The 22,567-nt window shown below is 34.1% G+C and overlaps 1 protein-coding gene and 1 non-coding gene across 4 annotated transcripts in view; both read right to left on the reverse strand.

Annotated features, from left to right (window-relative positions):
• LOC120633617 overlaps window positions 1-22,567 on the reverse strand; it is a 383,246-nt gene that overhangs the window by 40,293 nt on the left and 320,386 nt on the right. For all 3 annotated transcript variants that reach the window (XM_039903865.1, XM_039903864.1, XM_039903863.1), the window contains 2 exons: window positions 2,582-2,752; window positions 340-495 (listed from right to left, as the gene is read on the reverse strand). In XM_039903865.1, coding sequence (XP_039759799.1) covers window positions 340-495; window positions 2,582-2,752 — 327 coding nt within the window. The remainder of the gene's footprint in view (window positions 1-339; window positions 496-2,581; window positions 2,753-22,567) is intronic.
• LOC120634019 lies at window positions 19,438-19,576 on the reverse strand. Its single transcript, XR_005659225.1, has one exon. It is a non-coding gene; the product is annotated as a U4 spliceosomal RNA (small nuclear RNA).

Consider the following 22,567-nt stretch of genomic DNA (forward strand, 5'->3'; position numbering starts at 1 on the left):
CAATTGATTTTGCTCAAATTTGACTTGGACACCTTGCTAGCTATGCTTTGACAATACTTGAAGCAGTGTCTGTATAAAATGATTTTTTATTAAGTTGGTTTACCGATTCTTGGTTACCTTAGAAAAAATCTCGATTTTTTTTAATTGTTAGGTAGGTTTATTCTTAAGTTTGTTTTTAGTAGTAGTAAAGCTTTTTGTGACAGCCATGCTTATTTCTGCCGCCAAGCAGCGTTATGCAGTTTGGTTGCCGGAAAAATTATAGGCAGACCGCTGGGCCATCTACGCGATTTGTCAATTCTTACTATGTTATAAAAAAAAATAAGAATCCGTGTATCTCACCTCGGAGGCAGACTGTCGACTGTCCTCTGAGCTGTCTCGATGTCGCGCATTGACTGGCGTGCGTTGTCGCCGCGGAGATCCACGTCTGCTCAGCCTCGGTTGTTTCAGTGCTGGTTCGTCGTCACTGTCGCTCGCTGCTTCTACTGGCAGGCAGTTCTGGAATAGATGAAAAATATTTTGTTCATAACGAGTCAAATCAAAACTTTTATCCAAATAAGCGTTTCATAGGCCTTTGATAAACCACTGTTTTATAGTGTTTTGTTTTAATACGCATATCATTTTTGAACTTGCATTTTATTTTTGTTCTTGTTATTTATTTACCTGATTTCTATTAACCTATGTTCCAACAAATAAATTCACTAAGGCACAATATATTATTTAAACCAACAAACAAACAATAATTATTGTCTACTGTTTGGTTTGTGCTATGTAACTTTACTAAATATTTGTCTGGTTTAGAACTGAGGGATTTTCCCTCTGAGTATATTTATTTACAGGAAAATAATTATAAACTATTTAGTTATTTCAATATTAATTCAAAATGACGCAGGCAATGGCGTCAAAGCATTTATTTTTAGAATTTACATTATACAGCGATTTCACAAAATAAATTTGTTTGTTGATAATGGATATAAATCGTTCAACTAATTAATTTATTGCTAATAAATGTCATATTGGGAGCCCCAATAATCTATTTAATAAAGCAAATCCATAAATTAACCCTCAAAGAAAAAAATATAGTTCCAAAGTAATCCATAACGATCTTTATTGAATTAGGACAAAATATTGTACCTACCACAAATAAATATAAATCCTTTTAACCATTATTGAATAATTTATTGGTTCATTAGTGTAAGTTAACCCCTTAATTTTACTTGACATTTGAAACGACAACCCCAACTGATGCGGTCTAGGAGGCCATTTAAAAACGACACCGCGCGGCGGGGTTGTGTTTGCAAACATCGCAACGGGCGGTTGATTGCGCCTTTGTCATTTTTCGTGTGAAATCTAATGTGAAATACACAAAACAACTACGGTTCTTGATACATCGTGCATCGTGAAAAATACACGTGGGGATCGCCCTGATAAAAAATGCATTGTACCTATGCTGGTTAAGTTAAGTTTGTTTGTCTACTCTCTGTTTGCTGTACTCGTATACCAGTGTGACTGTATGAAAGAACATGGTTATGTCAGAGTAAGAAAGTCATAAAGCAGTCTGACGAAGCCAGACTAGGCAGAGTAAACGTGCGTTAAGTGCAGGTTTTGACCCATACTAGCCTCTGTAGTACCTACGCAACCTCTATACTCTGCAATGTGGCCGGCATCTATCTCCACACCAAAGGGTTAAACTACTTTATCTCTTTCATAAGAAGTCTTTTGACAAATGTCTAGAATGAATGTAGAGTTATAATAAAACCATATTAATATTACTAATGCAAAATGTTGTCTGTTGTTATGCTTGTTCGTTTGTTACCTATGTTCGACACAACCTTTAAACCGATCTTGATGGACCCACATGTAGCTTGCATTTTGGAGATGGACCTATAACATTAATTTCCCAGAAACGCTGGTACAGTTTCATGTGGGATTTGAAAGAAAAACCATCAAATAGTTGATATTCTGAAGACGGCCATAGGACACATTTCATTCTGGGAAAGTTAAGGCTTCCTGCAGGAGTTTTAAGCATGCAAAATAAACGTGGACGATGTTGAATGAGACGAATCACTGACAGCATGGCTTCATAAAAACCTGCTTTAAAAATTTCACCAGTATTTAATTCTAGCAGTCGTAATCATAAGCAGTCGAGCAATAGTAATATTCTTTCGGAATGCATTAGGCTGCTGTACTTACAGTCTATCTACAGAACGTTAAGCAATTATGTGATAATTAGTTTCTTTTTGTCAAGCCCGCTTTCTTCATTCTTGTGGTCGGTCGAAAGTAAAAATGCAATGAGCAACTATTGCGTAACATTCCTAGATACTTCTGATGTTTCTGGGGCTGTAGACCTTGGTTTCTATAGTAGGTATAAATGTTGAAAGATTGTTTATGATTTTTTATTAGCCTCCAGCCACAGTCATCGCGCCTGTTTGGTCTTTACTATTAGTATCGCTAACGGTACAAGCTATACAAGCGGTATTTGAAAATGCTTACTCCTTTGTATCTAACATCTCCTATTTTTAAGTCTCTCCGCACGTGCCCTTCCCGATTACTTTGAACTTTAATACTACTAAAAATGTCTCACCTGGTTGTCAGTCTTAGCGAGACAAGCTTCAAGGTGGCACTGCCACTCGATGGCTCTCAGGTACAGCAAGTGCCAACGCCGCTCTAGCGCTCGCGCGACGTCGCCACCTCCGCACAACCTCACCACTGAGCTCACAATCCGGCCGTGGCATTCCACGTCCCGTTGCAATACCTGAAGAAGACAAAAAAGTATTAAGCAAGTTCTTAGAAGAGTACGTGTAATAATCCCCAATATTAAATTCGCAATCATGTGATATCACCGTCATCATCATTATGGTCAGCCAGGCTTCCTCTCACATAGGCGATGACCACAAAAATATCATCAAAATAATATCTTTTCCCTTTTGTTTTACTCGATATCGTATCAGAATACTGAATCGCGATTCAGAAATTTGTTTCTAGGCCTGGAATGATGCGCTTCTCGATCTCGCTTGCAAGGGAACATAAAAGGGCAACCACAATAACATCGTACCAATCAATTTCGTCACTACCTGTTAACAATGCAGTCAAAGCCGTTTGATAGAAGATGGATAAAAAAGTTAACAAAGGGCAGAATCAAAAAGTAAAATAACTATAGAGGCAACCGTGCCATGGTTATTGCGCGCGTGTATTCAAAAACCAACAATAGTTTCATTAAAATTACTCATTTAGAAACGAAAAGCTACAAAAACTGTCTCTAAAATATGCTGTCAAGGCGTTTCAAATGAAAATTCGAGTTTCAATAGATTGTTGCTGATGAAAATTACTTCAAAGTTAAATGTTACAAGCAGACTTAAAAAAAGTCTCTCTTTTATCTAAGAACTTTTAGATAAAACTAGAATAAACTTAGAATTTTAAGATAAAAGTGAGACTGGCGATGACGCGACGGGCAAACATGACAATGCCAAAGTGCTGGATGACTCAGTAGATCCTCCTAGACCAAATCAATCGAGTCGCAAGGAGTTTACTAGAACGCATGTTGCATAAGACCCTGGCGTGGCGTGATAAAAGCATAGAAAACGAGACATCCATCCACTGAGTTGACAGCAAAGCTAAATCTTGTACCAGGACAGACTATGATAATAGCAGGTAAAGAAGTACGGAAAAGTATCTTTATATAGACGTAGCTAACAACTGTTCTATGAATTGCACAAACTTTTGTATTCACAACAATCAAATAAATCGATATTTCCAATTCTGATTGCAACCGATATCGATAATAAGGTGATCGTAACTGAGATTCCAATCGACATAACCGCTATGCGTTTATACAAATTGCTGTCGTCAATACAGATAAGCGCATCCATTTCTGTCCATATTATGTTTATAGAGATTGCAGTATGGTTTCCAACGATGAAATTAACTATTGAAACCATAGATCAGTAAAATCATTACGACTTCAATGAAACAATCTTGTTTCACTCGCAAAAAATTTAATTATTAATTTACAATATCTAATAAAGAACACTCTATTTACTCTCTAAAGGCCGAAGTTAGACTTGACTTAGGCTTCATTTGAGAAATAGCATCGCGTTTTTATGGTATCGGTGAAACAAATCTGGTTTACCTTATAACTCGTACATTACTTATATAAAATAATACTTTTAATATAATAGCATCACTTAACTTATTAAGTATTTTCTCTAAAAGATTTTACAATCGACCATAAATAGCCAGCACTAAAATGGCCAGAATCACCGAATTGAATAAAGTTTGAGAAAACTCGTGCATGATCGAGAGAATTGAAAGTAACCTCGGAAGTGGTGAAGGCGAACAAGTCAAGAACATAGGTTGTGGGTTACCATTCTGTTCGTATTGTATTGTTACATGAGCGCACGTAATGCGCTTGAAATGAATAAAACAAAGGAAAAGGAAGTAAGCGAAAGTTTCAATACAAAATAAGACTTGATGCAACCACAACTTTTGTTACCTACGGTTAGAGATAAAGAATTAAAAAAAACTGTTTCATAAACAATTTTAAAAATCGTCGTTCTAACGATAATTTATACAGATTAAAGATTATAACTTTAAGTAATGTTTCTTCATAATGACACGTGGACAGTAAACTTGCCACAAAATTTATTAAATAACGGTTCAAAACGAGCCATTGCTTGAGATATATGCATATTAAACACACATAAATATTAAATACATTTTAGTTTGTTATTTGATGTTTATATCAGTGACATCACTGGGAAGTAAACAGAAATAAACATTAAATGTATTGTTTAGACCACTACATATTATACTACACTATATACTACACTACACTACACTATATACTATTACAGAAATTTACTCTACCCGTAAAAGCATTTTTATTATCATCAACAAGTAGAGTTGATTTCCAACAGTTTCTTATAACATAATATTTAACTTTACACACCTATTTTATTTAAGTCCTCATTACAAATTAATAATGGGAAAAGGGGCTTTTGAATCTGTACTAAATGATTTCTTATCGACAAATTAATACTAACATATAAATAATTTATAACTTAAAACAAAAGTAGTAAACCTTTACATTCAATAACGTGAAAGCTGATAAGACTATATCGGAAGATGTTAAGTACCAAACACCTACAATTTGTCCATCACGAAGAAAATAAAGACTATCTGCTTATATCATTACAAGTTATCTGACCAAAGTACCAGGTCATAAGTAATGCTATCTTGTAATTTGCTTGTGACATGTACTTTAATACCTTTTCTTATTTATGCTAATATACTGGGCTGATTGCCATAACTCGCAATTTCAAAACACATATTGCTGGCAAATTTTTAAAGCTGTTCAAGTCATTAACTTTAATCAAAATATACTACACTTTACAATCCGAGACTTTGTCTTTTCGTTTGAAATAAGTATAAGGAGGCCATAGCTTTAAGTTCAAAACAATGGATTGGTAAATCTACAATTTTTCATGACTCCGTAACCATCAGTGTATCAGTACTATTAAAAGATGTTGTTTATTCATAACGCACGAATAAACTAAATTCATTTCTCTTTTTACGCCACAATGATTTCAGCTAAAACTTTGTTAGTTATAGATTGGGGTACGATAAGATCATGCCCATCTAAACATCCATTGTGATGGTAACTGCGTTCTGAAGCCAATCTTATTGTAATCTCCGTTGCATCATTAACAATGAGAGTTTATGTAAGCTTTTATCAGTGACCTTGTTGCCCGTTGATAATGTACAGTTGACAGGTTTAAGACAGTTTGTTGAACTCGAAGTATAGAGAGAGATGATGAATAATATTCCAATAAATTAGAGCGGGGAAACAGAGATTTATCGTTAAACAGATTCTGGTTAACCATTTAAATAAGCATTACAAAAGTAAACAACTAACGATAGTATAAAGCTATGATCCATACTTCATCATAAGCAACCATAATTTTTATGAGTTCCAATCAGCGGTTGCAAGTAGATATGTATACAGGTGGGATATCAGTCACAAACGTGCAAAATGGAAAAAAGACCTACAGTGATAAACAACTATTGAAATATACCTTAGTGAACTTAAAGTAATATTATTTATTTAACCCAGCTGTTAGTGTATAGCATATTGCAAATAACTAAACCGAGAATGAAATTACCGACTTTATGATTGCTAATATAGCGATATGTTTAGTAACAGATGACACGTTCCTAACAAAGCCCCAAGTACTAGTTAGCGATGTAAGAAACCTCGTTATTAATATAATAACTGTTATAATAGTAACTAAACATAGATAATCGCCGCAATTGGTGTAATTGTTGTGCCGAAGTGAAAGTTGACCATTGTTTTGTAATCATGGTGTTTGTTGCTGGTATTAACCAAGTGATATCGACCTTGACTCTAGTTCTTATATTAGTTATTTTATTATACTGTTAAACTAAAACCTCATCTGGAATGGGATAGACAACTTGAAACTTGTATTTAATTATATTCGTACCTAAGAAAAGGAACCGAAAATTTTCACAAAACCTAAGAAACGCTTAAATCGGATGCCTATTGATTTAGCTGATGCTCGGAGAAAAAAAACTTTTCACTATCTCTTAGATAATGATAAGTCATAATAGACGTCGTTAGCGACGTATGGCGAATGGGAAGCATCTAAAGTTGCGGCACCGATTCGCCAGTGCGTAAAGTTTAAGGAACTCGTAAACTGACATCCATATGAAAAATTAAAAATATGAGGATACAAACACAAAATACTACGACAACTAGTAGCAAGAGTCATAGACAAGTCAGGTTATATGAGTGAAAATATACTGGTGAAAGGTAAATGTAGGCCTAGGAATCTTCTTAGATGAAGTGTTACTTACTTAGATAACGCCTTATTCGTTGTTAGGGAAGAGATTGTCAATCACACCTGAGGGTAATGATGCAGCCTTAGTAGTGCGGTGCCTAGAAGATGCATATTTATTCTTGATTCAAAGGTACTCATTATAGGTAGCGGGGAAAATGGAACCTGCAAGAGCATTCCAGATCTCTGCGATGCAAATCAGAAACGAGGATGCAAATGAGAAATAACTCAATGATGAGAAAGCAAACAGAACGATGAGAAAGCACAAGTATATGTCCAACCCTTTAAGGTTTATCAACCACGTAGGTACATTATAAACTACCAAATACAAATTATTAATTATTAATCTATCTGGTGATTATCGAGAGGCTTTGCTGAAACAGAAACATTCTACAGCAGTGTGCTGATTACATTGGAAATATCAAGAGGTGCGAAGTCAAGGTTGCTGCAGAATGATGTCAACTCCCTATGGCATTTGAACCGAGATTTATTTCGTGATATGGCAATGTGTGACCGTGAAGGTGTTTTGAATCAATTAGGTCTGTTTTATTCGATTGCAGTACACAAAGCAATTCTTGTGTGTAACGTTAAAATGAATATTTTGCTGCGCAACTTGTATTTAGTACGTATCTTAGCTTTCTTAGGTTAGGCATCAGGAGCAAAAAATTTAATTGTTATATTTTCGAATTAGGATAATTTTATTGGGGTACAATACAATACACAGCTCTTTTACTATTTAAAAAAAAATCAAACGTGTCGGTAATGTTAAAAATAAAGGTTATTCTTAGCATTACTGATAATTTATTACCTATTTGATATTTGTGTAATACGGTAAGAGAGTGTGATTTGTGTCTTATAGTTAGGCAATTAGTGCAGTATTGTTACCGACGAAATATATTTTTTAAATAAAAATAAACATTAAAGATTGAAGAGTTTTATAAGGATAAAAAAAAATACTCAGGTAAGCTAAATGATATTGATTTCAGGCCCAATACCAATATGACAAAAATAAAGACTAGGATAATTTTATATTATCCTAGTCATTATTTTTGTCTTAAAATCTTAAATCAAATTATAATTGCAATCAAATTTGAAATTAAAAAATATTAGATTAAAATTGCACTTAAATAAAAATATAAAAAATAAACTAATATTTATCTAGGAAAAATTACAAATTCCAAAGAATAATAAATAATTGTATAGAGTTTATTTCCGACTCTAACTGCGATGTTGTTAAGTTAAATTTTACTCCACTGCATTTCTATAGCCAGTAGCAATTGATAAAGCAGACAAGGTGATGGACCGTAAACCTAGCATCAGTAGGTGTACCTATTACGATGCTAATATAATTTATTGCATAATAGCACAGTAACTGTTATTACTGTACCTGATGAGAGCAAATTGCCAACGTAATATTAACTCGCGACATCATCAAGTAACTGTTCATTTTGCTAATGCTAATGATTTCGAGACCGCAAAAAAGTTGTGAGATAAATTTCTTTAGCCGTATAATCGTAACGAGAATAATAGACTGTGTCGATAGCCATGTTATTAACAATACCAAGAATCTTGTAGTGCAAATTGTTTGAAGTTTTGTTCTACAAGGAATCTATAAATGTCAGCAGGTGTTTTATGTATTTGCAGGAGTGTCTTGAAGTACATACGTACTTAGCTGATATAAAACTTAAAACCTTAAGATCACCGTTAATTAAAAAAATAATTATTGGTATCCTAATATCCTATATAAACATCAGCTTGTATTTTATACATTTGTAGGTGCGTGTGCAGAACGGCGGATTCGAGAAAAATCTTATTTAAGCTAGCTGATATCAAACATAAAATCACCAAAAAAAATAAATATCGTGATGTAATTTTGTATGATAACAAAACTTCATGAATATTTGATTTGAATGCATTATATTTTACAAGCATATAAATTATAAACTTCATCGGTTGATGACGTTGAAGTTCTCAGTGAAAAATAAATTCTCGCCACAGTTTCTTCAATTACTTGTACTCTTTTAGGTTGCTATGAGCACTTTTCTTCCTGTAATGAAGAATTTCTGAAACCAAGTATTTTCTGTAATAGCAGCATCTGTAGCCTGAGAATGTCGTACAATCATTTGAATATAACCGTTATTACCATTTGAAGAAAGAGAACAAAAGGAACCCTAGCAAGTTATCAGCTGTAGATTAGCTCTTCTCAAACGTGTTGTTGATTGAATTTCAACCGAACAGTAAAAAAAGTAATATCGTATGATCGCCGCGTATCAAATCGGATCACTTTTTAATATAACCGTTTATATTTTTTTCTATATGAAAATGATTGAAGAAACTGCTGTTTATATTGCAAAAACCTAGTAAACCCTAAATAAAGCAGATTAAAAACTAATTTTGACCGACAACAGTTTTTTATGCTGCTAAGGTTTTTGTGGGATACGAATTGATAGTTCGTGGTCTGTCGAGGGCGCCCTAGAAGTGTTGAACGCTTTTTCCTCGTCGACAATGTATTGTATAGTGAGCAGAATCTTTGAAACTGTGTAAGGTAATATGAGTCTTTATGATTAATGGGGTAAAGTCTCAAATAGATTAAACTCGCATATCAAGGTTATGTAAGCTGGAAGCTGCTAATAGGACTCCCAGTGCGAGTCACGATTGCATTGTACGGAATCATTGTAATTTCTTGGTGTGAACAACTTTATGTATTGCCTTAAATTCTGAATTTCTATGTGGGAATTATTAAAAAACATTAGGCCTTATTTTTAAGCGTTGGTTCATCAGTATTGCAAGAAGTTAACTAACCTTATGGATTTTTAAGTGTTGTTAAATTTAATTTAACTGGAGATTAAGAACCTACTGGTAAATAAATCACCAAGTTTCTCTAAATACTTGAATTCGTTTGGATAGTTATTAGCGTTTTTTTAATGAAGTTCGCATGTATCTCAGCAGTATATATATTTCCTTAAAAGTCCGTGATTAATTCACCCCTTTGGTTAATTAGATCGCCAAGATCATCATTTTATAACTATCTTATATTCTAGCCAAGGAATAGTACATTTTCATCACAAATTAATAGAATACAAGAAACTGTAATACAAAATAGTTGTCGTGATTAAGGTATCGTTATCAAAATCTCTACTACCTATGTCACGTTGCATGATTTTTGCACTTTACTGATAAAACGAATAGTAACTAAAACGAAAAAAGGCATACAAAACTCTAAACAAGATAGTTATCAAAAGATAATCGTAATCCAACCAATTGATAACTCTTGTCTACCATTGGCTAAAGCTACAGCTTTAGCGAGCCTAGTTTAAATTTAATCAATAACCATATATACTGTGATTATAATTTACGTATCAAACTCACGTTGTGTGGCTGTCAATAATATAAAGTTGTGTCATTTTTTTCATAAATTTCAAAATACTGTACTTAACTTTTCTAAGAACCAGAGAAAGTATTGTATATACTAAATTTTAGAACAGAGTTATGTTATGTTTATTGTTAAACGGAGTAAGTGGACCAGCGATGTCAGATTAGAGCACGACCCCACTGAGGTCACGACTCAAGAGCATTGTATCCTTCGCATTCGCTTCTTCTTCGATACTTTGTGTTAAATGTAATACATTTTTAGTATAACAAATTCTAAACAAAAAGCCTTTTCTAAAAAATAATATAAAATAGTTCAACTGCACTTTGAACTATTATAATGTCTTCTCTACATGATATAGTATAATACGTGTCATTTAAATAGAATTGAATACGAAAATCTAAAGTTATACAAAACACGTTTTAAATTACAATAACCATAGATAATCTATTGCACAAGTCTCAAGAAGTTCTTATATTCTTTACTTCTGTAAACCTGTTGGTGACCATAAGAAATAAATAAAATAAATATCTTTAATTCCTCTATTGAATCATTGGATTTGACTGGACTAGGTAACATTTCTTTACAATTGGTACCAAGAACAAAACAATCGTTCTTGGCATTAGAACACTTGTAATTGGCATCATTACTGTCCCACATCGACTCGAAGACTCAGACTGTCCCATTATAAAAGCAATTGTTGATTTGTAATCGGTACTGTCTTATTGCTTGATTTGATGTCCAATGCTCTGTGGTTTTATTTTTATATCTATTGGTTTGTTTATCTACTTTATTGAATTGCACACGTTTCTGTTACGAATTTTAATTAACTCTTTCATTTCTTTTAGTAAATAACGATGTTGTCTCAAATAAAAGTGCAAGAACCATAAAGTTTTTCAGTTTTTATGCAACATCATTCTGGAACGCTTTACGGTCAGTACTGTGGTAAATAGCTGCGGTCAAAGCATCCTAGTATCCTATCCTAGTCTTTCGACCAGGGCGCGATCCACAAAATATATTAAAAAATATGTTACAACGAGGAACTGCGCTAAGAATCATGTTATAAACTTACATTGTATAGCTTAAAAAGATTTTAATTTTTCTATATTGTTTCTGTTTTAGCTTTTGGTGCTTTTGTTGTTGTTGTTTTGCAAACCTGTGTGTGTCTTTGTATTACATATTATTTTTTATTTAAAAAAGCAAACCCAATAAATAGATTAAAAATAAAAAAAAACATACTCAACTCCAAAAAGGACTTCTTTACCTTTCTTAGTCGATATGGAGATATCACTTTAAAACTCATGTCTGCATATCCCTAAATTGTGGTATGTAAGACAAGGTTGCTCTTGTTTTGCTTTCAAATGAAATTAAGATAGAAAGTGATCGCGTGACAGATACTGTAAAAGTGAGCTGATTGTAACAATTACATGCGCCAACACCTTCAGATTAGATTACATTGCATAAATCAACTCACCTACACCTACACAAACCTTTCCTTAATTACACTTAACATGTAGAACTTGATTGAGTTTTAATAGCGTAGTACAAATGAGATAATTTCTCATTTTGATAGATTTCAGTAACTTTGCGGAACTCTCGTGATATATAACCATGATCTTAATTTTGGTAATCTATTGCAAGAAGGCAATTTATGTTGTAACATGGTATAGATGCATTTGCATAGAGATATACGCTTACACTACACTTATAGAAGCGGTGATAGCCCAGTGAGAAGGAGCTTTTCATCACTTTCGGGGGGCCGAGATCGAATCCCAGCACGCACCTCTATCTTTTCTAAGTTATGTGCGTTTTATGTTATCATAATATCACTTGCTTCAACGGTGAAGGAAAACATCGTGAGGAAACCCTGCGTGCCTGATAGTTCTACATAATATTCTCAAAGGTGTGTGGAGTACATCAATCTGCACTGGGCCAGCGTGGTGGACTACAGCCTTAATCTCTTCTCATTGTGGGAGGAGACCCGTGCCCTGTAGTGGGCCGGCAATTGGCCGGTAATGATGATGATACACTTATAGGGCCAACTTTTGCTTAGCTACAGAACGCGTAATGCATAGCTTGATAGACATTCGTATCAATCTTTAATAACAGCATTTTAACATTAGATAATTTGCTTTGACTTTTTAACCTTCATTTATAAGCAACTAATAAAAACATGTTTTACCAAAAAAGCTAATATTGATAAAAGTTATTAATATTAGCTTGAGCTTTGGCTACAGCGTGCTATGCGAGACTTGTTTCGTAGAGCACGCTATGCGCCTGTGCTGGTTGTTAAACGCTACGATTAGAGCAGGTTTTAAAGAACATTCTTCTCTAAATGTGAAAGGATTTAGAGGTGGCCTTTATGTGAAACATTTAAATCGAATTTAAGATTTTAATTTGCTCATAAAACAAAACACTGCAAATCTTATAGTTTTCAAATTCAACTTATAGCCAACATGATTAAGATTGAACGTCGTATCCCGAACGTGCATTAAGAATAGTTTTGTGTATTAAGAAGGGTCACTTGGCGGCCTGCTAAGCTTCTGGAGTGAGCTCAGCTGGCTGGAGTGACACATCGGGGAGCCGTACCAGTGGCACTACGTACAACGGAAGGTTCCGGCCGACCAAGTACGGAGACAAGCCAAGAGAAAGAAGAATTTTAATATTGAAACCATAAATTAACTATTCAAAAGTCCGTAGCAGAAGGTATCGTCAATATAAATAGATTCATAGCATAGAAATGCCAAAAATCAGCACTAACCACTTAGCGTAACAAAATAAACTCTATCACAGAGTATTAAAGATGGATATCAAACATCATTATGACATTAACGTCCGGCGCCAGCGAATGCCGTGGAAGTCATCGTCCGCAGCTGGAATTAGAAGACGAGAATAGTCGAATGTTCACATAGTTCTATCTATCATAATGATTCTTTTAAGGCTTATGATCACCCCAATGGCATTGAGTGTACAAACGGAGCTATCTATTTCTACAGTATCTCTTAACGCAGTCCGAATTAGGCCTATCATAAAACATACACATGAATATGTAGATATAATCGAAAAGTAGTTGAGTTGTTAAGAATCTTTGCATTTCCATATAATAAAAAGAAGAAAACGACGACTTTAATCTCGTGACAAATACCGACAGATGGAAGCGCCATACTGAAAAATCTAGTAGCTCATATCGGGGGTCATTAAAATTTTGAGTATGATTTTATTACGAACGGGAGCGGTGATAGCCTAGTTGTTAAGACTTCGGCTCTTTCGCGGAGACCGAGTTTAATCCCCGGCACGCACTTCTAACTTTCCGAGTTATGTGCGTATTTAATGTCAGCAATTAAAGTATCACTTGCTTTAACGGTGAAGGACAACATCGTAAAGAAACCTGCAGGCCTGAGAGTTCTATATAACGTTCTCATAAGGTGTGAAGTCTAATAATCCGCACTAGGCCTGCGTGGTTGACTACGGACTTCTCACTATGAGAGAAGACTCGTGAAAATTATTGATACAAAATAAACATCTATAGTAAAAAAAATATCACTTCAAGTGCACTTTTAAACTCTTGTTTAGGTAACGTCATTTTTGAAGTAGCCGGTAACCAGAATCGTGCATTCGACGGCGGTGGTAATCTCATCATAAACAACGCGGTAGGTCACGCCGCAAGTGGATAGTTAACCCTGTTTCTTAGATGTGTTAAGGCGGCAAGTGTCAGCAAAAAATGACACACAAACTAATGTTAGAATGTAACCGGTTGCTTGGATATAAGGTCAATTACTAATTTTCTGCTGCACACTGGTATTTTATGCGCTTACCGCCTGATTGTAGAGATTATCTCTGACAGCTATCGAACCGTTTTGTTTTGATTTAAAAGTACACGTGTTATTCTATTTACGGCGGTAATATAATATTGCAGTTTAAGATTATAGTGGGTTAACTTTTGGGGTATGACCTTTATATTGAAGCAATCCCGTAATCAGTTTCTATGCGGCATCTTACCGAAAAGCTAAATCGCTTTGCGGCACGTGTTATAAATTGGAGACTAGCCATAGTCGGAGCCTCTCACCAGATAAACCGATTAGGCTTTTATAAAAGTGTTCTACGACAAAGGCTAGTCAAATCCTTTCCAATCTTCTCTATAGCAGCAATTTCGTATTGTAATTAGTGATTGCGACAACTAAGTTAAGTACGACTTTAACGAGCAAAAACTTTGAAGTTTTCTTTAGCAAGCCATAGTAACATAATTATCCCCCACAACGGTGTGAGAAATTTGTTTGGCTATAGGTTAATGCAAGACAAAAACACATTTGCTAAAATTCGCGAGTATTCTAAGAGTCGCGGATGTTAGCAAATTAGGCTTATTATTGAATGTATTTCCAGTTCCAAAAAACAATGCAATAAAAATTTCTTAATCAAATGTACCCGTTTTTACATGTTCATTTAAAGCACCGGTAAAAACAGACCGAATAAAAAAATCACGAAAACAGTGTAACATACGCACCGTGACCGGTTATTGGGAACTGATTGCGATTCCCATAAACGACAACGTGGTTGAGCGACAACTGAGTCTTAATGAGGTGGCTGACAAAAAGTGGGAACTCTAAGGTTGGTAGGTATGGACTTGGAGGTAACATAGCTGATGAAGTAATTTATCAAGATTTATGGAAGCTAAATGACCGAAACGAAAAGAAAGCAATTAAAGTTGAGGCTTTTGAGAAATAATTAAAGGTGGGAGAGGTTTTTGATGAATGGATTACAAAACATGTAACAATTATAGTAAGATTTAAATATAAAAAATAGCAAGTTTTGTATTAAACAAAAAGTAAAAGAAATTAAATTAAAGTTGAATAAATGAAATGAAATTAGGAATAAATGAATATACTTTATAATCCCTAAAATAACGTGGAATGGTAGTTAATTATTTGATTTTAAAAATATGCATTTTTTTGTTCAAATTGTCAATATTACGATTATTTGATACTAGGTCATCATAAAGGCGGCACATGCAAACGATGGGATTGTAAAAGAAACTATTGTTCTTGTAGACCCTTACGAAAAAGGGTTTGAAATACTTAGCTCGGATGTTAACGCGAGCATTTATTGTAATAAGCGAGAGTAAGACAAAAGAATCAATATTGTAATTGATGATTTATATTACAATATTAAAAAAACAAAAAGTTTTGCCAAACTAAAAATATAAAAAAGGTGTTAACACTAGACAATTCAAAGATAAATCTGTTATAAATTAGGCTGCACTCAGTCAATGTTATTGAAAATATTCTTTAATATAATACCTACATACAATATACAAAACGCACAATGTGCAAAATATCTCAAGTTTTAAAAGTAGTACATCCAAGTCAAATAAATAATTTATATTGTAGGACTAAAATTACTTTGTTCTTACAAGGTCGTGGAATCGTAAACGTATGAAGGTATTACAAGACTGGTCTTTGTTAGCAAATTGAGGAAGCCAACCAAATAAAAACGACTTCTTGTTACCGCAGGTTAAAATTATTTAGAATACTTGGTAATTGGCTCAGTCAAGGCTGTCTGCTCTATCTCGGTGGACTAAAATTGCATTGATTAGGAAAGTTTCATGTTTTCGATTCTTTAAAGGGAACCTATTAAAACGATGGTATAGCTGCAACAAATTTGATAAATCGTCGATGCACCTAGCCGGAATTCAGCTTATCTTCCCCGGTAACGTGGGATAGGAACAGCTGTAGTTTTTTTTAGACCAAATTTACCTACAATAATCGGACGGGATATACCGATTATACGTTTCCTTTTCTTCTTTTCTGTCATACAAAAATGAACCGATGCAATAATTTTGGGATAAGAATTTCAAGTAAGATTACTTCTAGGTTTCTCTTACTCTCTTTTTCATGGTTTTTTCATATTTGTCTTTTGAGTCGCGACATGTTTTGATTCGAGACATGCCACACAAAACTTTGATTTTACAAAATAAATTATTGCTTATGACGTATAGTATGACGAATCCCGCTTATACTATTCTCATAACGAGAGAAATATATAGACTCATTGAGATTCTAACGGTAGGTATCTATGGAAAGTGACTAAACATATTATATTTCGTATTGAATGCAATGCACTTCTGGTTAAACATACTAAAGCTCCGTTATCATATAAGTTGTCACCACAAATGGCTGTAAGGGAGAATGCGAGGCCGATCCGCATACCCATTCGCATTAATACATTTTCCCAGTAACTTTACCTGTATTATGGTATCTGGAATTATTATTCTACCGTTAAGCTGAGCTTCACTAACATTAAAAATTCTATTGCTCCGAGAAATTCTGATTGTTTCAATACAATATGGAGTTTTAAAAAGCTTTGACTTTGTTATGTTTATCATTGCCCCAAAGATATATGTAGTATTTTTAAGAGCAGAATAACCAAGAGTTTCAATAATTCTCCAAATAACTATGATATTTATACTTAAAAGTTTTAAGGCAAGAAATAAAATAAGATTTCCAAGTACACGAAGATCGATTCAATCGAGATTCATTCAAAACTTTTGCTTTTTCGGTTTTCAGTGCGACATCGTTAATTTAGAGCAAGAACGCGTTCCAGCCTGTTTTCTGATCGCAATCCAGTCGTGACAGATGTTCGTAGCTCACCGCATGTGTTCGTGTCATGACCGACTTGCATTCATCCGTATTTGGACAGACCGGTGCAGCTTACGTCTCATTTAGGACCGGAATAATATAATAATAAGTGCTTTATGCGACACTTGGATTATATTCGTGGCAATTTAATGATTTGTTATCATTCAATGGCAGATATGGGCGGATGGTATCAGTTCGTGTTGACAATCATTTGCGATACAAATTATTAATAACAATTATTTTTGGTTCCTCTTCACTTCTAAATATAAACCTTCGGCAATTAATAGTATGGAGATGGACAGCGGACAGATTGACTATATACTCTATAGCTACTATTATATTATAATCCATATTATTATTATTTGTAAGTTGTTACCATCTCACAGATACGAATAATAATCGTGTCCCTTACGCAAGCTTTAAATATTTTATGAATTAAACACAGTTAATGTTTACACAACCGGACTTTCGTAGTTTAAAGCATAAATTATTAAGATATGTAGATCACTGATGCGTTAAAAAATTAAGTGCGTTTCCCTTTAAAAAATTTGAATCTCTGTCACGTATATTTGTTTAAGAGGCCTGCTTCGAGGGTCTTCTAGTCAGTAGCGGTAAACCTCAAGTCATAAGCAAATAGTACTCGTCCAATAGTTTTAATGTTAATGAGAAAACAAAACTATCACGTTGTACTTATTCCTATTACAGTACTGTAGGCTACTGCAGGTGCAATTAAGAAATGAGGAAAGAAAGAAAAACAATTTTACAATATGAGAGGTTGAAGTCAATCTCGATTCTCTCTCATATAAATAAGAGATTAATTAAAATAAGAAGAATAGCTTAGGAAAACTCGTATTCGTTTTTAGAAAGACGGTTATAAGAACGGTTACCATTGGTAGCTAAAAAAGGGCGCCTCTTAGTTAAAAAAGCCACAGTTTAACTTAATTAAAACACTGATCTGTGTTATGTCTAGAATCCATCAAGGTCATTGAGCCATAGAAGTAAGAAAATCTATGATATTTTTACATTGATCAAAACCGCAAGCAATAAAATGTGAACCGTTCAAGTCAATCAAGGAGGCACGTAATAAACTGTTATTTAATGCTCATGTTAGGGTTGCCATACACCATTTATCACTGGTTTTATAATTGTCTTCGTCATCGTTATAACTTTACATGCTGAAGGATGTTCAATATTGAATATTATTAAACACGTATGTATTGTTTGTGTGTTCTTTTCACTATATCTATTTATTTTTATGGATTTTTGGAAGGACTTTTTTTTTCAGTTTTTTTTAAATATAATACACACATCGCCATCTAGCCCCAAAGTTATCGTAGCTTGTGTTATGGGTTAAAAACGACTGATCAATATTTTAATGAATAATATACATAAATACTTATAATATAATATATAAACACCCAGGTACTGAAAAACATTCATGTTCATAACACAAACATTTTTCCAGTTGTGGGAATCGAACCCACGGCCTTAACCCAGAAAGCAGGGTCGCTGCCCACTGCGCCAATCGGCCGTCAGATTATATTTTAAATGTAATAAGTTATAAATTCTGAATTGCACTTGTTCGATTTTAGATACTGGTAGAAATTGGTGACAACCGCGATGGCAACATAAATCCAACAAACCCTCATTGCTGATTCCCACAGCCTCGTACAGTATTCAATAGTTAATTTGAAACACACCAATCTGTGCTTTACCGCATTCTAAATAAAGACTGAAATGCTCATAGAAATTGCCACAATTAAAATTGCGAAGCTCACTGTACTAGTTTAAGAGCAATTGGCTCGTATTAGCACAGAATTATCTGCTATAATGATGCCACTGGAACGGGCATCTTGGCTTTGTAATTAACTATTTTTCAAAGAAAAGACGGTTCCATCTTAACAGTTGCGAGAAGTCTTATAAGACCGATATCACACACACTACAGATTCACACTTGGGTTCTCCCTTAAATACTATTTTTAATTATACTTTTAATTAACGCACCAAATACAATTAAAATACATAAATAATAAGCTAATTACAATATAAGTCAAGCTCGCGTGGAATTTTTTTTTTTTTTTTTTTTTTGTCGAATGGTGCCAAAGATAAAAAAATACCATCACATAGCTAGTTCTAGACTCGTCATTTTAACGTTAAGATTGACTGTAAACCAGCGAATTATCAGTAACAAGATTATGATTGGGTAAATGATAATTGAAACTATTTCATTGCAATTATAAAATTGCAAAGTTTAACACATTTTAGTTAACATGGAAAAGTATTTTATTACAACTAAAGGAAAATAACGTTATATTTTTGTGTTTTAATATCGTATAAGTGTACAAAACTCATAACTTCCAAACTAATAAATTTCATCATCAATCGCTATCAATTCGCATACTGAAAAGTACCTACAAATTGTACGTGATATATAATGAAATAAAAAAAAATAAAGTTAAACCATTACATACACCTTTACGTACATCGGTTAAAATAATTTGGAGGCCCAAACATCAAGTGGTTTGCTGTCATATTACGTGAGAGGGGCAAATAATCATACTTGCTACTCTGGTTGGTTTATTAGGCTTTTACAGCCGTACAAAAATTGCCATAGCGGTCGGTATTTCACGACCACCCGGCGGGGTATTGGTAAAGTTTTCAACTAGCAATAATCGCACCTCGGATTAACCTCATTGGTTACGATATTGCCTCTGCGCAAAGTTAAACATCGAACATTTTGCCAGCCTATCTATAGTTCTGAGGAAAGCACAACGATAGCGCGACACAAGTTTTATTCAGCTACGTGTGGCGCCATCCATCGATACGAACGTGAAACTATGTTGTGATGCGGTTTTTGCTCGCGCAGGTGTCTGCTCTACGTCCCTTTATATTTCAAGAGTTGTTTTACGGTGCTCGACTTTAAATTTTACTTACATAATATTAAGAAAATGGTATAACATATTTTTGTTTACCGTTATCTCCGAATGATATGTATATTTTTATTAATAATCTCGCACTAAGGCAAGTTTTGCGAAGATTCTTTATTTCTTTATACAATACGATAATAATAAGATGGGTAAGTATATAGATAGGCAATATTTTTTTTAATCGAATTAAGTATTAGCGGACAGCCCAAGGTAGTTTTGACGTGAGGTGCGAACAAAACAAGCATTCTAAAATGAACCGTGACTGAATTGAAGCGTGAAATCAGCAAACATGATACAATGCATGCATGATTTGATATCAAATCATCTTGTTCACACTAGAAATAAATAAAATAATGGCAATGCAACCAAACAAACAACAATATTAATGTCTTATATATTATATACACTTTTAACTTAAAGTCCACTGTCCAATATAATTTCAAATGGAGTAAATAGATAAGGTATGAGTAGGTTTAGTTCTAAAATGTTAATACGCAAAATAGGTCACGGGGTTTTGACGCCATTATTTACTATTTATAGTTTAATATATTTATTATTCACAGTTTTTTCAACATTGACAATGGTCGAAAATACAAAGATTGATTTTAAGATATGAGTTATGATAAAGTATGTATTGCAGTTGACTGAGTATTATATAGGGTAATATATATTGTACCTAGTATAAAAAAATATAATAACCACTGTTGCAACAGTTTCATAAAATTACCATTTTTGAATTCGGAATAACCACAAAACAGTCTCACCGCAAGTGTACTTGAAGATTGCAGATCCGACTAACGTACCATTGAAATTAAGGAAAATATTTGAGAAGCAGTGGATAAATTATGAAGGTGAACTCGCAGATCGGCTTCTCTTTGATGTGCTAAATATATTTTGAAACTTATTTGCTCTTTTATTCGAAAAAACTTTTTGTGCTAATTTAAAGATTAAGTAACATACAGTAATTGTAAATTATTTACTAGTTTAGTTTTGGATAGACCCCGTCACAAACATCCTCGACAAAACGACATTTATTTGTTATAAAAATCTTTGTAGTTCTCTGAAGAAAAAAAATTACATTACTATAATTAATCACAACTTTTTTTTGTCTGGGCCCATCCATGTTGACCGAAAAATTATTTTATTTTATTTCCCATTAAATATTAGATCGATTGATTCTACACCAAATGGGGGTTTTTACCAGATTCGTAATATACGGAAGATATAGTAGAGTGACCGTAATAGAACTCCGTTTTCTCGTTGTACCAAAAATGAAATAAAATATGAAAATCGTTTCTCTTTAAACCATACTTGATAACGTTATCGCATAACCATAGTAATGATACATGTTTTCTTTTTCTTTGTTTATAGACGAGCGCTTGACTGCAATCACACGGTAAGCGATGATGCAGTCTAAGATGGAGCGCGCTTGCCTAGAAGAGGCCTATTCACTCTTGTTATCACCAAAGCCTATAACAGTCCACTACTAGACTCGCCTCGCCCCTCCTAATCTTAGGGCTTGCCCATTATTAGTTGGTGATCGCAGTAGATGGTAATAGCACAGATGATGCTTTAATCTTAACATTCCATTAGCCTCGACACCAGCTGGAAGAGGTGGGGTGACAATTGTCCTCTCACCTGCCGGCACCAAACGGTTATCATCATCATCATCATCATCATAATCATCCCATTACCGGCCCACTACAGCATGGGTCTCTTAGAATGAGAAGGTTTTAGGCCGTAGTCTACCACGCTGGCTAAGTGCGGATTGGTAGACTTCACACGCTCTTAAAAACGCTATGCCGAACTCTCAGGCATACAGGTTTCCTCACGGCGTTTTCTTCGCCGTTTAAAGCAAGTGATATTTATGTGGCTTGAATTAAATTAAAACACACACACACAGACACACACGCACGGTTGTAATGGAATAGTATTTCTACATTTAAAATACTTGCAAAAAAACTTACGGTTATGCTAACTTTATAGGCTTCTAAATTGATACAATAACTGGGAATGATCAATCACAATTTATTTGTAATCTAGCAAATCATTATAATGATATACTCCAACGAACGCATGTATATGCATCATAGTAAATGTAATGGAGCAAATTAATGTTGGCACGGGCCGATTCGAGATTAAATATTAATTAAGAATTATTTGCATTCTGTTATTTAGATCAACTGGTAGGCTCGTTACAGCTAACGAAATTGATCTCAATTCTCCAACATCAATTTAAAAGTTGACCTGTATGTATATGGTGAAACTACGATTGTTCGACAGATTTAAGCGCTGACAGACCGGCTAGAATTTTCAAAGTATCATTAAATCGGACTAAAAAGCTCGTTTGAAATAACTAATCTCAATAGTTCTGAACGGATTTAAAACGTTAATAGACACATTGTATCTAGGAAATGTCAATTATTGAATGGAAATAATATCCACTTTATACCGCAACTTATTTGGTCACATATACAGTAAGGGATTTAAAATAGGACTAATTTTTATTTCGATGGTCCGAAATCAACTAAGGTGATCATTAAAAAATCTCGGGAAATTGTTCTCTATAAACGGATTCAGTGGAAACATCTCCTGAGGATGCTTCGGTGTCGTAGGGAAACGTGTTAAGAGAGTAAATTGCTTTATCCGTTTGGTGCTGAGTATAAAGATAGAACGAATTACAAATAGCACTGTACAGATTCGCCTGTTTTTCGCGGAATATAGCTAATTAAGCTTTATCTTTATTGTATAAAAATCACCCTTTTGACCGTCATAACCAGAAGTCGT

The sequence above is a fragment of the Pararge aegeria genome, chromosome 22 (assembly GCF_905163445.1).
Source record: "Pararge aegeria chromosome 22, ilParAegt1.1, whole genome shotgun sequence".
NCBI lineage: Eukaryota > Metazoa > Arthropoda > Insecta > Lepidoptera > Nymphalidae > Pararge > Pararge aegeria.